Raw genomic sequence first — 17,123 nt, 5'->3', positions numbered from 1 at the left:
TCATCCTACTGGCCCACCTCCAAAATTGCTCCAGTTTGTCGGCATCCTTCTTAAAGTGTGGTGTCCAGAACTGGGCACAGTACTCTAGATGACACCTAACCAGTGCTGAATAGAGGGGGGACTAGTAACTCACAGGACTTGGAGACAATACTTCTGTTAATAGTTTTAAAAGAGGTAGCCACATTAGTCTGTGCAGGCCGATCAGGCAAAGTCCAAAGAAACAAAAACAAAGATGAAAATACATGGCACTTTAAAGACTATTATATTTTAATGTGAGCGTTCGTGGATTTGTATTAAGATATAATAGTCCTTAAGGTGCCAAATGTTTTGTCTTGTCTTGTTTTTTTGCACTTAGCCTGATATACTTCTGTTAATGCATCCTAAAATAGCAGTATTTTATACTTCTATTAAGAGCAGCTGTGCACTTGGAACAAACTGAATATTTGTCCCATCTGTGAGCATGTCTGAATTGAGCTATTTCCAGTAGAAAATTTTTCTTGTCTGTTGCAAGTCACAACCCCACTTTTCTTTCCACCATCCATTCTCTGATGTGCACTGTGGATGCATGCATTATACAAACAGATCAAACTTTACCTTTAACACTCTATAAACCTCACGTAGGACAGCTCTTTTGTCAGGGGACAGATTAACCACACAATTGGAGCTAAATAGGAGGAAAAAATTAATTTAACTACCTTAAAGAAGGAAACCAAACAGCAAATGTTGATATTCACGATGAAGTAAGGCAATATAGGAGTAAAGCTATGCAGAAATTCTGATCTTCCACAGTGCTAATGCATAGAAATGCCCGGGCATGTCTTCTGTCCTGAAGGAATTCTGCTATATTCCCATAAGACCAGCACTGGGCAAAATAAGGGACTGCAGACACATTTCAATTTATAAAATTAATTTATTTTTAACAGGTTTGAAATCCCAATTAGAGAAGCTATCCTTATCCCCTCTAAACTAGAGATGGGGAAAATGCAGTTCTTCAGCTGCTGGACTGCTGTTCCTATCAACCCTAGCCAATACAGTGAATGGTGCAGGATGATAGCAGATGTGGTGAACAATCATCAGGAGATTCAACCATTCATTTTTCCTACTCTAAATCCTGCTAAATCTATACTGTTTCAACCACTGAAAAATCTCTCTGCTGCAGATCCAGCTTGCTTCCAAAATGCCAAGACGAATATACTGACAAACATGTACACCTCAAATCTCTTTGCTGTGAAAATGAATGCAAGGGCTCAAAGAGGCATCTGTAGAAGAGAAGCAGCTGTAAAGGGGGAAGAACTGCTCACTATTCTCATACTATTAAGTTTTCCCCAGCAAATGTTAGAATTAGACTAACACACATACACGCGGGACGGCGGGATCGTGCATAGGTCTTGTACAAGGATTTTGTCTAGTCTCAGAATTACATCAAAAGGGGGGAAAACAGTAAAAGTGTTACAGAGCAAAAGGCATCTGAAGAGAAGAATCAATGAGCATAAGGGAGAGCTAAGCAACCCCTCCTGTGTCCAGGAAAGTTGCTTCCAGAAGTGGGAACCCAGTGTGTGCTTTTATGTTGGTAAACTCTTCAGAACTCCTTCTAAAACCAATACTGGGTATCATTCTCTGTTATTCATTTACTGTTTACTGCGGTCTGAGGTTTGGACCAACCCTGCAGAGGAGGAACTGGTATTTGGGGACTATGAAAATCTGCAAATTCCCAGTCAATGTGTGGTGTGGCATACGACACCTGAAATTAAAACGAACACCTCAAACAAAACAGAGTCAGACACGACTGGACTAAATGTCAAGGGAAATCTTTACCTTTACCTATAGAAGAGGTTAAAGGAATATATGGGATGCTTTGTGTAACTTTAAGATTTTCCTTAAGAACTATTCATGAAACAACTTGTAACCAATAAACCTGTTCTTATTTCAAAGTGAAGTACTGAATGGACCTCAGTTTTTCACAGTAAACATAGCTAGTAAAGAGATCAACTGGTGGCAGTGTAGTAAAGGATGTGGTCAGTGCCTGAGATTGGGTCCATAATCTAGGTACATGCAAGAGGCACGTCAGAGATTGATGGTGAGCGACCGGGTACTGAGACAAGTGGTGTTAGCTTATAGGATGGTTGTGACAGGAAGGAACTAGAAAGAGCACCTACATTACAATATCAAAGCTTTCGCTCTTCAGGCCTGCTTCATCCAGTTTTTCTATGGCACCACGGATGAAGTTCACATTGGGCTTCTGGTAGCCAAACTTATTCATATGATAATCAATGTGTTTCTTTGCTACTTCTACCTGAAGAATGGGAAATAAAACAAGCAAATTATTAAAATGTCAGCATCCAGTTTTGGAGGAGACTAATTTACTACATGAAATCCGACAACCAAGGTCAATCCATATAATGCTGGAAAAATAAATCTTAAATTGAAACAGAGTTAAAAGCTTCCAAAAGCTACACGTGACTTGAGATGCCAAAATGGCAATCATCATGGAAACACTGGCACCATGAGGGAAAGTATGGGGTAGGGATGCAGAATGAGAACAAAAAGGACTGTCAGCACATTAGCATCTGCAGTGCAACCTCTTAATTCACCAGGACTAAATGTCCCTTCTGCTATGGCAAGGAACACAGCAGTTCAGCTATTTACAAAAAATAATACAGTAATAACAAAACCAACACTGATCTCTCCTATTGTTTCTATCCTTACCCAAGCCTTTCAGGAAATGGGCAAGCCCTGGTTGTCCTTGGTTACCCGAGGGCTCCAAGGTGAGGTGAGGTCTCCTTTCACTTACACGAAACATTGGGAAAAGACCCAAGACAGATTAAAATCAGGACAGATTTTGTCCTGAAGCAGGACAAAAGAAGCAAGATAAATGTCTGCTGCTTCTATCCTTCTCAAAAGCTGTCCACAAGTCCCTGCCTCTTCCTACAACCCTCCTTGCTTGTAGAGGCGGAGGCCCCAACTTGTCCAACATGCAGAAAACACTGGAGAAGAACAGAAACAGCGGGCTTTCTTCCTGTGTTACTACACTGGAAATCCCAAATGAAACAAGTCAGCTTTTCTGCAATTTGATTCACAGCCTGTATTATGTTTGAAATAGAAGTCAGTTCTCACACAGAGGCTGAAGACTGATTTCCGAGTTCACCCATCATATTGGATGCAATATGATTTGCACCAAGGCTCCCCCCTTCTTTCCTTCCTTCCTCTAGTCCCACTTCTGCTGATCCTTTTATGGGGTGTAAGTACAAGAAAGAAGAAGAATGACCCAGCAATAAGGTGATAGGGTGATCTAGTACTAATCTCATAAATTTAAAAAATAGATTAAAAAAATAATTTACTGAATGATCAGAGGAAAGAGAGTGGAGCCATGTTCCCCCAGCCCTGAACATCATACTCCAACTGCCAATGTCACTGAAACACCACCTACAGACATCTGGAAGTTGAGTCATGGCAACTGGACTTCTTTCTTATTAGGCTGAAATTTTTTCGCTACTCATCCAAGTAGCTTCTTCAGTTTGAATAAGCTCATTAGATGACTAAGGACTGGGAGTGAGTGAAAATGTTTGGTTTCTCCGGTGTAGAGCTCCAAACACTCCTCTTTGCATTGGACTGCATATACCGTATTTTTCCATGTATAAGATGATAATTTTATCTAAAATATTTAAGGAAAAAATTTAGGATTGTCTTATACACAGAAGTAAGGGGGGAGGGATCAAAGCACTTTGATCTCTGCTTTCCCCCTCCACTTTCTTCGCAAAAAGTGGAGGGGGAAAGCAGGAATCGCTTTGATGAATTGCTTTGATGATTCCTGCCTCCCCCTTCCACTTGCTTGCAAAGAAAGAAATTCTGGGTTAGAAAAGGGGGGGTCTTACATGTGGGGGTGAATTATACACAGAAAAATATGGTACTATTTATTTTATTTATTTATTTAACTTATATGCCACCCACTCTACCCAAAGGTCTCTGGGCGGCTTACAACTATATTGCTCCCGTAGTGTTTTGGTGTCTAGTCTTTTTGGTGGACAAGTCTCTGACTTAGTATGTTTGTGGGTTTGAAGTGCACAGGTACATGGTGTTCACCAAAAATCCTTTTAAGCTTTTGATGTAGTCCAATGCAAAGAGGAGTGTTTGGAGCTCTACACTAGAGAAACCAAACAGCCAAACAGGATAATGGCCCAGCACAGGAGGGGCAATGGCTCAGGACCACAATAAGCAGTGGTCCTTCATTTGAAGGACAAAGGACACTCATTTGATGACCAAGATGTACTCATTTTGAACCCAGAAGAGAAGTGCTTTGAGATAGTCCATGCCTGTGCATATAGAAAATCCCTCACTCAACAGGGTTGGAGGTCTTAAATACAATCTGTTTCCTCTTTATCATGCTGCCCTTTCATCCTTCCCAGAAAGATCAGGACCACACTCACCAGAAAGACCACTGTTAATGATCCATGACAACGGGTGGAGGACTGCAGAAGTGGGATTTTCACTCACCCCCCAGTCCTTTGGCCATCTAACAAGCCTATTCAGACCAGGGGGGGAGTGACACCAAAGTGGAAGATATATCTCCTACCAACTCTCCTCAGACTGAAGAGGCTGCTCAGATGAGTAGCTAAAAGTTTCAACCTAATAAGAAGTTCAGTTGCTATAACTCAAACTTCCAGATAATCTCACTTGGATGACTGAGGATCTTCAGATACACATACAGACATATCCCCCGTCTTTACAAGAATCACAATTAAGTACATGGGAGGAAGCCTATTCAAATTGTTCCAGCCTGAAAAAGTAGAAGCCCCCATCCCCCAGTGGCAGAAAAGAAAAGCCACTTTGGGAGCAAAAAGGGCTGGATTGATTCAAATCAACTGTTTCATCATGTGGGCAGTAAAAATACTTAAAATTCACCAATTGTATAAGCAGAGCAAATCCTGTGGTATTTGACCATGTAGTCACAGCCTCAGTTTCCAAATCATTCTGCAGGTCAGAAGAGGCATTCTCTTCATTGCTCAAAACTTGGAAGTGGACACTTTAATTCCATTGTGGTGGTGATAATCCAGATAGTAATTGAGAACAGATGTAAACTTGGTTAAAAATCTAAGGCATTATTTGCTCATGTCCTTCCTACCAACCTTCTGCCAAGACAGAATTTCAGTCCTGAACTAAAGATCCAGTTCTTACCTGGCTCTCAGTTATGTCTATTCCAGTTACATGCCCATTCTCCCCAATCAGCTTACTGAGCATGTAACAGTCTCGGCCACTTCCACTGCCCAAATCCAATATCAAGCAGTCTTCCACACATTCTGGAACCACCAGACCACAACCATAGAACCTGTGGAAAGAAAGTACAAGACAGTATGGAAAAGAAACATAGTTTTGATAGAAAAAGATGAGATGGTATGATGTGGCAGGTCGATACATATCAGCACACTTTCCATGATATATACAGCTGTTTTGATTTCACCTGTTTCTCCTCAGTACTCTCCTACTAGTAGTGAACAGTTAGGCCATAGGCTAATACTTTTGAAATCAAAGTGATCACACTATTATATATTCATACCAATTAGCACAAACATATTCAAGGAGTGGTAGATAATGATAAGAGTACTCTGACCCACATCAATTACATAGATCTGTCACCTTTACAATTAAACAAACAGTGCCAAACAAGGTTCTCTCTAAGCTGGGCCCCTGCGTGCGCATGCTCTGCCTCCTTGTGCACAGCTGTCTTCCTTCACACAGCAATTGCATTAGGTTCTGGTCGCAAAGGAACCCTATGTGTGGGGGGCAGAGTCATGCAAGCTCAGGGGCAAAATCATTATAGGGAGGTGGAGCCCTGCCAAATGGGACTGAAAATTAGAGAGTACGTTGGTGCCAATTTATTTTGTCTTATCCAACTGTCCACAAAAACAGACCTTATTGCTAAGGCACTGCAAAGCTTAAGAAGGTCTCAATGTGCATAATTGATCTGAGAGCATCTGATCTATCACAGTATTTGAGAAATGGGCATCTAAAACAAAGAAAGCAAAAGAGAAGATACATTTGCTGCTATATGGTATCCATTTATTTTATCTGCAAATGAAGACTCGTCACCATATGGCCAATCTGCAGATCCTCTGAAATTCTTGAAGAGTGGCCTTTGATTGTTGAACTTTTCCCTCTCAAACAATAGACTTTGGTCTGACCCCCCCCCCATCAATACACCGCACCGTCTAATTTTCAATCCCACTGGGCAGGGCTCCGCCTCTTGCACTCGGGGCTTCGCCCCTGTGTGCATGCATGACTCCGCCCCCCACACGCTGGGTTCTGTCACAACCAGAACCGAACACAACTGCTGCACAGAGAAGAGAGCTGTGTTGAGGGAAGCAGAGTTGTACGCATGCCCAGCTTAGCAAGAACCTTGCCCCCTATACTGTATCTTCATGCAGGTGAAGTTTTGCTTCTATGAGTGACTGCTCGGAACTATCTGTTTTGTTTGTTAGTTTCTACCTCTTCTCACTTCTTTGTTAACATTATTAATATTTAATTTTTAAAAAGAAAAAGAAATCCCACTAAGTGTTGCTGACTCCTAGGTTGGCTGGTGAGACAATAGTATGCTATTCAGCAGAAAGTCCCAACAGCATAGAAATGTAAATTCACACTGCTTGCACAAGTACTGCTATCTTACAAAAAAAGTAGGTTTTCTTCATGGAGATCACGACTTAAGCAACCACAATACTTATGGAACTGAATCAATAAATTATCCATACTTTAACTGACCAATCAGTTAATACAGATCTGCATTTCTTATATTACAGGCATAAAAGTTTTTCTTTGAACAGGTATTATTACTTTATAATTTAGGCCCTAAAAACTAACTGTTATTTTCCTGTCTTTTTTCTTTTATACTGACACTCCAGAACCAAACTATTGTATTGGTGGTGATTAATCTGCCCATTAAAGCTTACAGCTCTATCCTTTCTATTGCACCTCATATTACTTCAAATGGTGTAAAATGCGGCAGCCAGGCTCCTTAGTGGGGTGAAGAAATATCAGCATATCTCCCCCACCCTGGCTACTTTGCACTGGTTGCCCATTCGTTTCTGCATTGATTTCAAAGTTTTAATGATGACGAATAAAGCCCTAAATGGTTTGTGTTACATAACAGCACTGATGTTACCTGTCTGTCATGGGTTTGGAGGGAAAGTTCCATCCTATGGGGAGTGGAAGGCGGGACATCAGGAGGAGGGGCTGTACTGTATAAATATGTGATGCCGGTGTGTGAGAGGGAGATGCTGAGACAGACACTGTGAGACACTGGGTTGGGACGAAGCAGCAGCTGGGGAAGAAGAAGCTGTTGTGGGAGTCTGGGTGTCTGACAGGGTACTACTGTGTGTCAGAGTACCAGCCTGAAAGGTTCAGGGGTCTGTTGGTTAGCCAGAACTGATGGGTTCAGGGTCTGTGCTTTAAGTTAAAGGTTCTAGGTGAACCAAACTGTATGCTTGTGTGTGTGAGAATAAGCCACGTTACTTTATTTTATTCACCTGATTGTTTTATTTACCCTGTTTGTATTTAAAATAAACCTTATTCTTTTATTGTTTAAAAATCCATCCCTGGTCTGTGTGACTTATTATAGGGAATGGTTGGTGGCAGCTTAGTGAAACTGTGTGACATATCCCAGTAGGTCTGGGTTTGTCACATTGATTGGTGTCCAGCGTGTGGGATACGACTGGTCCAGTTGTCCAGTGGTCCAGCAAAGCCTTGGCAAGTGTGCCCAGAGCAAGGGGGGTCTAGTCAGGGACAGTCTGAGGCGCGTAGGTAATCTTCTAGGTGTACCTCACGGGGAGGTGCGCTAGTAGAAGAACGTGCCAACTGGGGAGACTTAGATTAAGGTGCTCTGAGGCAGCCTAGTTTTGGCGGGAAAAAGCTGAGGCAAAACTGCGTAGCAACAGCGAGCTAGCTTGCCAGCTGAGAGGCCCAGCAGAGGGGGGTAGGCTCTGACTTGATACTGTTGCAAGTTAGTGCTGAAGAACAGCAGCAATCTCTAGGGAGAGCTGGTTCTCAGGCAAAAAGGAAAAAAGTGGTCGTTTTATTTTGAGGCTTGACTTTTAAAGCCGCCGGTTCTGAGGGGGGGGTTATGCCCTTGACTCGAAGCCAAGTAGCAGAAATGAGTGAAGGGAAAGACCCCCAGATTGACCAAGGTTCTGAGGAGGAATTTGGCTCAGTGCAAGGTGACAGCACAGGAGAGCAAGACCCAGAACTCAGAAAATTGATCCTAGCCCAACAGCATGAACTGAGGGTGAGGGAAATGGAGGAAAGGTTAGAGAGAGCGAGAATGGAGAGGGAAGAAAGAATGGAGAGAGAGAGAATGGCGTTTGAATTAAGAAAACTGGAACTGATGAACCAGAACAATAATAACAATAGGGATTCTGAGGGAGGCCAATTGTCTAAGGCTGACCTGAAGAAATTCCCTGTGTACCACAAGGGAGATTGTCCTGAGGTGTTCTTTTCCTTAGTGGAAAGAGCGTTTGTGGACTTCTCAGTAAGGGAAACTGAGAAGATGACCATCATGCGGTCTTTAATCAGTGGTAGCCTGGCTGAGGTTTATGCCGAGATGCCTGAGGAATTGATGAAAGATTTTGCAGAGTTTAAAAAACTGGTGTTTGCCAGACATGGGATAAATGCAGAGCAGCTGAGACAAAGATTCAGGTCCCTCACCAAGAAACCAGAACAGACTTTTACCCAAGTGGGGGCCCAATTGGTGAGGCTGCTTGAGAAATGGCTATCGCAGGAGGGAATAGAGACCTATGAGCAGCTTAAAGACTTGATAGCCCTGGAACAGTTCTATTCAGTCCTGCAGGGGGAATTGAAATTCCAGGTGAGGGAAAGGAAACCGAAATCTGTGGCAGCAGCCGCAGAAATCGCGGATTTTATCTCCCAAATAAGAAAGCCCTTGGGTGAGGGGAAATCTGTAGGTAAACCCAAAGAAACCTACAGCAAGTACTCTCAGGGACCAGGGAAAAGCCAGCAAGGGGGAGGGGCCCATGGTGAAGGGAAGCCCTCAGGCATGAAACCAAGCCCTCAGAATTTGGAGGGAAAACCGAAACAAGAGGAGAGAGAATCCAAATACACTAGAAAATGTTATTTCTGTCAGGGAAAGGGTCATCTAATCTCAGAGTGTGAAAAATTAAAGCAGCTAAAAGGAATGGTGCCTCAGAATTCTAGTGGGACCAAGCCAAAAGCTGTGTTCTGTGTCCAGAAAGAGCAAGGCTCAGTGTCACAGAGGGAGCCTGTTGCCATGGCTACTCAGTCTGGGACAGCTGCCTCTGCTGATCAGGCTGAGGAAAATGGTCCTCTTCTGGAGGTAAAGCGCTGCTTGCTGATAAAAACAGATTCTCAGTTGTTTGAGACAGCAGGGGTGGACGTAGGAATACTTGACCGTCAGTATAGGGGGCTGCGGGACACTTGTTCCCAAGTAACCCTATGCCATCCAGATATCATCCCTAGGGAGTTTATAATCCCAAATGAGAGCATGAAGGTGGCAGGGATTGAGGGGCAGATAATCTCTCTGCCAGTAGCAGAGGTACCTGTCAACTTTCAAGGCTGGAGGGGAGATTGGCGGATAGCGATTTCATCGACTCTGCCAGCAGCCGTGCTCGTGGGAAATGACCTGGCTGAACATGTGAAACGGGTGCTAGTGATTACACGCTCACAAGCCACCACAGGGACAGTTCAGGGGGGTAATGATGAGCCAGAGACGGAAGCAGGTGGGGGGAGTTCAGAAGCTGTGGTGGAAACCTTAACCACAGACAGCAGATTTGGACAGGAGCAAAAGGCAGACGCCACTCTCCAAAAGTGTTTTGAACAGGTGACTGACGCCCAGCTAACACCTGAGACCCCAGTGAGATTTCTGGAGAAAAAGGGGATTTTATATAGAGAAACCCTGAGGAATATCTCAAAAGGGGGAGATGGGATCAGAAGTCAGCTGGTGGTACCTGAAAAGTATCGCCCCATGATCTTACAAAGGGGTCACTCTGACATGTTTGCTGCACACTTAGGGGTGAACAAAACACAGCAGAGAAGGGTGAAAGGGCCCCTTGATTTGATCAAACAAAATTGGGAGCAGGTCACCCAGGATGACCCACAAGACGTTGTGACTTACATAGACACCTTGATGAATGACCTAAGGAGAAATCTAGAGCTGGCAGCAGAAAACCTGCAAGCTCAGAAGGTCAGACAGAAAACATGGTATGACCACAAAGCTAGAGAGAGGCACTTTGACCCAGGGGAGGAAGTGCTTTGGCTTAGGCCCTGCAGAGAGAATAAACTGCAGCTCAAATGGGCAGGACCATATAGGGTCATTTCCAAGATGTCAGACCTGAACTACCTAATAGAGCAGGAGGAGAACCAAGCAAGGAGGGTGGTTCATGTGAATGCCCTAAAACCCTACTACAGAGGGGAACAGAGGGTTTTATTCGCGATAAAAGCAGCTGAGAGTGAGGAAGCTGAATTACCCTTCTGGGAGGGTAGAGGGGAAGTAAAATACAACCCAGAGGAGGTAAAGATCAGTCCTGCACTCACCCAAGACCAGCAGCAAGAACTAAAAATGCTGCTTAGAAAATATCAACAGGTGTTTTCCAACAAGCCGGGGATAGTGAAGGGAGTGATGCATCGGATCCACACAGGGGATGCACCCCCGCAGGCAGTATCCCCATACCGAGTAACGGGACCCTATAGGGACAAGGTGCGGAAGGAGCTGGACGAAATGCTGAGGGAGAACATAATCGTCCCCTCTTCTAGCCCTTGGTCCTCTCCAATAGTCCTTGTGGACAAGCCTGATGGGAGCATTAGGTTTTGTGTTGATTACAGGAAGTTAAACCGTGTAACCACTCCTGATGCCTACCCAATGCCCAGGCTAGACAACCTGATTGAAACCATAGGGGGTTGTCGGTTCATCTCATCATTGGACCTGGTAAAGGGATATTGGCAATTAAGAATTGATCCCAGGGATCAAGAAAAGACTGCCTTTTGCAGCCCTTTTGGTCTCTATGAGTTTCGAGTCCTGAGCTTTGGTCTCAGAAATGCACCAGCCACATTCCAAAGGCTGATGGACCAGACCTTGGCAGGGCTCAGTGACTTTACAGTGGCCTACATTGACGACATAGGGATCTTCAGTAATACCTGGGAAGATCACCTGATACACCTGGAGTTAGTGCTGCAGAGGTTAAGTGCAGCAGGGCTAACAGTAAAGGCCAGCAAGTGTCAGCTGGGTAGCCCAGAAATAAAATACTTGGGTCACATGGTAGGGGGAGGAATGATAAAACCCCTGGAGGCCAAAATAGAAGCAGTTCGTGATTGGCCCAGACCCAACACCAAGAAAAAAGTCAAATCATTTCTTGGGTTGGTGGGCTACTACAGAAAGTTCATCCCGAGGTTTAGCGAGATTGCGGCTCCGCTGACCGATCTGACGAGGAAGAAGGCTGATGACAGCATCCCGTGGACCAGCGACTGTGAGGCGGCGTTCCAGAGGTTGAAGGAGGCGTTAATCAACTATCCTGTGTTGCGGGCTCCAGACTTCGACCGGGAGTTCATCATCTACACCGATGCGTCTAACAGCGGGGTAGGAGCAGTTCTGTGCCAAGAGGATGAGAATGGTGACCAGCATCCAGTGTCCTACCTGAGTAGGAAACTTCAAAAAGGTGAGAGACATTTGGCAACCGTGGAGAAGGAGTGTTTGGCCATAGTCTACGCGATCCAGAAGGCCAAGCCTTACATCTGGGGAAGACATTTTGTTCTGTGTACTGACCATTCACCATTGCAATGGTTAAAGACGATGAAAACCCACAATAGCAAACTTATGAGGTGGGCTTTGAACTTACAGGACTATGACTTTGAAGTGAAGGTGGTCAGAGGGTCAGTGAACTGTGTTGCTGACGCCTTATCAAGAAGACCTGAAGACTGAAGACGGCGAAAGAACATGGACTATATGTATATAATGAAAACAAAAAGTTAAAATGTACCTGGTTTTAAATTGGTTTGTATTAATAAAGGTAAATTAATGTAATGTATATGGTAAATGTTTAAATGCCTATGTGCTATGGTTTAACTTAGAGTGTAAGTATGAGTATGTATAATATATGGTATGTATAACTGTTTTTGTATATTTTATACAGGTTGTTTTTTGGTGAAAAGCACCTTAGCTTTCCCCCTACAAAACAACTTTTAAAGAGGGGAGGTGTTACATAACAGCACTGATGTTACCTGTCTGTCATGGGTTTGGAGGGAAAGTTCCATCCTATGGGGAGTGGAAGGCGGGACATCAGGAGGAGGGGCTGTACTGTATAAATATGTGATGCCGGTGTGTGAGAGGGAGATGCTGAGACAGACACTGTGAGACACTGGGTTGGGACGAAGCAGCAGCTGGGGAAGAAGAAGCTGTTGTGGGAGTCTGGGTGTCTGACAGGGTACTACTGTGTGTCAGAGTACCAGCCTGAAAGGTTCAGGGGTCTGTTGGTTAGCCAGAACTGATGGGTTCAGGGTCTGTGCTTTAAGTTAAAGGTTCTAGGTGAACCAAACTGTATGCTTGTGTGTGTGAGAATAAGCCACGTTACTTTATTTTATTCACCTGATTGTTTTATTTACCCTGTTTGTATTTAAAATAAACCTTATTCTTTTATTGTTTAAAAATCCATCCCTGGTCTGTGTGACTTATTATAGGGAATGGTTGGTGGCAGCTTAGTGAAACTGTGTGACATATCCCAGTAGGTCTGGGTTTGTCACAGTTTGGGACCTCGGTACCTGGCAGAGCGCCTTCTCCCACCCAGGTCTACCCGAATCACTCAACAAAGCCAGCAGGGACAGCTGAGGGGCCTTACGCCGAGAGAAGCCCGGAAGGAAAGAACAAGAAACCAGGCCTTCTCGGCAGTGGCCCCTCGGTTGTGGAACACTCTCCCAACGGAAATCCGCTTGGCTCCCTCGCTGGGCATTTTTAAAAACCATTTAAAAACTTGGCTCTTTAGACAGGCCTTCCCTCCAGTCAATTAATTGATCTTTGTTTCTCAATTATCTCATCTTGATAATCTATAATGCATCTGTTAGTAGGTTTTATTTTTATGTATGTGATTGTATTGTACTGTATTTTATTTTATTGTATTTTATCACTCCAGTAAGGTGCCCCAAGTACACTTTGTCTAGACGAGCGGGGTATAAGTCCAAATAAATTAAAAAGTAAAGTAAAATTAACACACTTGCGGGGGGGGGAGGAAATAACGTCTTCTCATCAGATAAAAAATAATTTTAAAAAAGATATTTCTCCTCTATACAATCAATTTTAAAGTAATTCATATGATCAGAGTTGGCTCAAAAACTCAATACCGTACTTTGCTGAAACCTCCTCATGGACACACTGCAGTGCTTCTTTGATAAACGTGGGCAAAGGCTTTGTTAAAGTAATGCAAGCATTGGTTTTCAGATCCTCTCTTGTCTTCAACTCTTTAGCATAATAATCCTTAGGGGAGAAAAACAACACAGAAACAACTGCCATATACAACCAATCTATGATCTAGACATTATTGAAAGGACTTCCATGCTTAGACTTACTAGGCTCCAGTCATCATTAATACAACATTAAACTGTGCTGCATATGTTTGAAAAGTTGGACAGGTGAACAGAGGATACCTTTAAAATGATGTTGAAATATTTTTAGAAACACTAAGTTACTTTGACAATGCCTGAGAACAATTGTTTTGCTGTCCTTTTGCTAATGAAAAATGCTACACTTGCTACACTTCACCCAGTTCTTATCTTTTGTTATACATACAGTAATCTGTAGTACTGTGTTTGCATAGACAAAGTGCTAGGACTTTATACTTGGTAGTGAAGGAAGCATCATCTGCCAACTCTTTTAATTCCTCTTTCCCCTCTAAGCTTTGCTGCAACCCTCAAAGTAGCTAGAGTGAAATGGTAATGAGGGAGATTTCCCCAGCAGCAACGTATTGTAGCGAGTTGTAATACAAAATATTTTAGAATGGCTTCTTCTTGAATGAGCAATCAAGATCCACTAGCTTTACAAAAGATCTGCTCCTGATGGAAATGAAAACTGGCTTGTTAAGATGGGGCAACGGCTGCTTGCATTTTGGCACTCGCCTGGAAGTGTGACTACAAGGATATGTACTTGTCGTTACGAGCAGAACACCCACAATACTAGTAGTACACCAATGCAATACATATTGCATTGTCGCATCAGGCCGAACTTATTTTCTAAGAAATTAAAGGAAGAGGCATTTTGTGTAGTGGATGAAGTATTTCAGGAAAAAAGGGTTCAAATTTTAACTTGGCCATGGAAACTTACTAGGGAGTGGCAACGATATACCACTCCTTGCATATACCCAAACCCTCAAAAATCTGTTAAGGTCACCATAAATCATAAGCTACTTGAGGGCAACAGCCAACTAAAGCCCTGGTCAAGTTCCACAAGGCACTGCCAACATTCTGATTGAAAGGAAATATTTCTATCAGAGGCGAGAGAAACAGGCCTTGACGACAAGTAAGGAAAGAAGCCTCTGGCCATAAAATATGTAACTTCTCCTTTAGGTTTGTAGTGAAATACTGTACTGGGAAAACGCGAAGTGTCCACTCGTGCTAACCGCAGGCTCCGACAGAGCAGAAATGAAGCGTGTTAAGGCCTCAATAACACTGGATCCCACCTCTCACCTGCACCTCTCGGTATATCCGCTCCGCAGCCACTGCAAGGCAAGAAAAGGGAGTCAGGGGTGTGGTGTTCGTATTTGGGTGGGAAGCCAAAGTCGCAGAAGGAAGACTATCAGAACCCCTCCCTACCCGATCCACGCAACCCCGTATGAGGGCTGTGCAATCCCCAAAAGATTGTAACTGGGTTTCTATTCCCTCTCCTATCCCCACCACCAACACCTGTACGTTGGACGTTTTTTCCCTCCCCAGGAAACATTTCACCCCAATGCTCCACAAGCTTACTCTGAGCGCTGCCTCAGGCCTCGCTCCCGCCCTATAAAAGTCCTATGGGAAAAAACGTCGCTCCCTGCAATACTTCGGACGGAACTACGCTACGCCGAAGACGGGCGGGCGCGCTCGTTATTGCCGGTTCGAGGCCGGGCCGCCCCCTATCGTCGCCCAAGGCGTGGCCAAGCTGTTCCCGGAAGCTGATATGGCTGGTTTCTGTGGGTGGTGGGGGCCCCGGCTCTGCGAGATGCGGTCGTGGGTTTTCTGCAGTTCTCCTGCCCGCTTCCCGCACTAAATCTTTCGGCCAGATTCCGACGCTGGCCGAGCTTTGAGGAGCCCTTCTTGCAACCGTGTGATGAATGTGCAGCGCCAGCCCTGCAGCTGCCGTTGCGGACTGGCTCCTTACTGCTTTCAATCCTCTCTATATCCAGGGCCTGGCTTCTGCTAATTCCCAACGTCCCGTTACCCAATATGGTTGACAATAAATCAACAGGTAGCCTGGGAAGACACAGGACGCGACTGCAACACCCATCTCCTACTCTTGTTTCCTTGGGTTTTGACGTGTTCTGTCTTTGGTACTCGTGTACAACCATCATTCCTTCACAGAAGTAACCCTGATACAGTAGTCTGTTTCAGCGACGAGAAACACACACCAATTATGATCAAAAATGTTACTTCAGTCTGAGCTTTCGTGCGTCACGATTTGCAAATGCACCACAATATACCTTACTGTAGAGTACTTTGGATAATGATACAATATGTTCCGACGGCATATTTCATTGCTTGATATCAGTGCTGCAAATCAATATCTAATTAGGACCTGGTTAACAGCCAGCTTGCATATTGAATTTAGTCAAAGCTTTTCTTTTACTCTTCTATACATGCATTTGGCCTGTGAGAAATTGTGTTGATCGTCAATCTATTAAACTTTATTCTTACTTAAAATATGCTAATAAAACTGCAGAAAAAGAATCACACACTTTTTTCTACAGTAAATTGCAAAATATTGGATTTTAAACCAAATCCTTTTACATCTTATAAACTTTTTGATATTAAAGAACATATGCGACCATTATAAATCATAGGCATATTAAAAATGTACATATCTCAGAAATTAACTGCAATAATCACCATAAATGGAAAACAAGACTTTTGTTTGTTTTTGTTTTATTTAACTATCAGTTAAGAATGGAATCAGTAAACAATAAGAGTACAGATGGAAACTGCACTTAAATGTGTGTTCGGTGTTCCAGGAAGCTAACCAAATAATCCACAATACCTTACTCTGTTTTCAAACCAGTTTTCTAGCACATCTCCATTCAGCGCTCCACAGGCACTGAGTACAGGCAGTCCTCACCAAAAAGTTTAATCATATATTCTTCAATTTTAATTTTAATTATTTTCTTGTAATTCTGCCAACCTACTGAAAACTGATGCCTCCTTTCTTTTGCACATCTGGTGTAATTTGTTACATAACCAATCATCATCATAGAAAACATTATGCACAAAACACAAGACCCCATTCACTGTTTTCCACAGCTATATGTTGAACTCATGTTCGTTTAAAAAAAGACTTTTCTCCTTTCACGTTGTAGTGATTTAGAAATAAATTGTGAGGACTTCTTTATCACAGAACAGAAAATGGCATTGCTAATTAATCGAGAAAGAAAAGCTAATATATTTTAAATGTATAAAGTAGCAATTCTGCTTTTCAGTTGATTTTAAATTGGCTCAGTGTACAGCACTATGAAAATGAGATATGTCCCATCGCTCTCCAGCTATATACTGAACTGGATTATTGAATCGGTGGAAAATTGCATAAGGAAACCACAGCTCCTTAATCAAGAGCCTTTGTAATAATGAGTGAGAAGCATTGTAGTTCAAGGTCAAGACAGACAAAAGGAGTATATACACAGATGCACACACAGAGAAACATACTAGCATTGTTCCAGCACAGCTTATGTAACTGATATTGTAATGAGAAAAGGATTCTAATAACTGAAAACATATCTCTTCCCTTCAGAGATATAAATATAAGTTAGATCTTGAGGGATGCAAAATGCTACTCTTCAGTTTGCAACAAACAAAGCAAGTAAAAATATTAACAAAGAACAGTAATCATTAATATATCATGTTCATATTAACCTAGCAAATGTAATCCAAAGCATTCATAATCA

At 43.1% G+C, this 17,123-nt stretch overlaps 1 protein-coding gene across 1 annotated transcript in view; it reads right to left on the bottom strand.

Moving 5' to 3' along the window:
• AS3MT (arsenite methyltransferase) overlaps positions 1-15,107 on the bottom strand; it is a 33,031-nt gene extending 17,924 nt beyond the window's left edge. The window contains exons 1-6 of the mRNA XM_020790906.3: positions 14,962-15,107; positions 14,683-14,714; positions 13,350-13,477; positions 5,173-5,323; positions 2,157-2,293; positions 595-664 (exon numbers count right to left, since the gene is read on the bottom strand). Of these exons, the coding sequence (XP_020646565.3) occupies positions 595-664; positions 2,157-2,293; positions 5,173-5,323; positions 13,350-13,477; positions 14,683-14,714; position 14,962 (519 nt within the window). The 5' untranslated portion in view covers positions 14,963-15,107. The remainder of the gene's footprint in view (positions 1-594; positions 665-2,156; positions 2,294-5,172; positions 5,324-13,349; positions 13,478-14,682; positions 14,715-14,961) is intronic.
• Positions 15,108-17,123: the final 2,016 nt, after the last annotated feature.

Source organism: Pogona vitticeps, chromosome 3 (genome assembly GCF_051106095.1).
Source record: "Pogona vitticeps strain Pit_001003342236 chromosome 3, PviZW2.1, whole genome shotgun sequence".
Classification (NCBI taxonomy): Eukaryota; Metazoa; Chordata; class Lepidosauria; order Squamata; family Agamidae; genus Pogona; species Pogona vitticeps.
The sequence above is the reverse complement of the archived record's forward strand: the minus strand, read 5'-3'. Positions and strand labels throughout refer to the sequence as shown.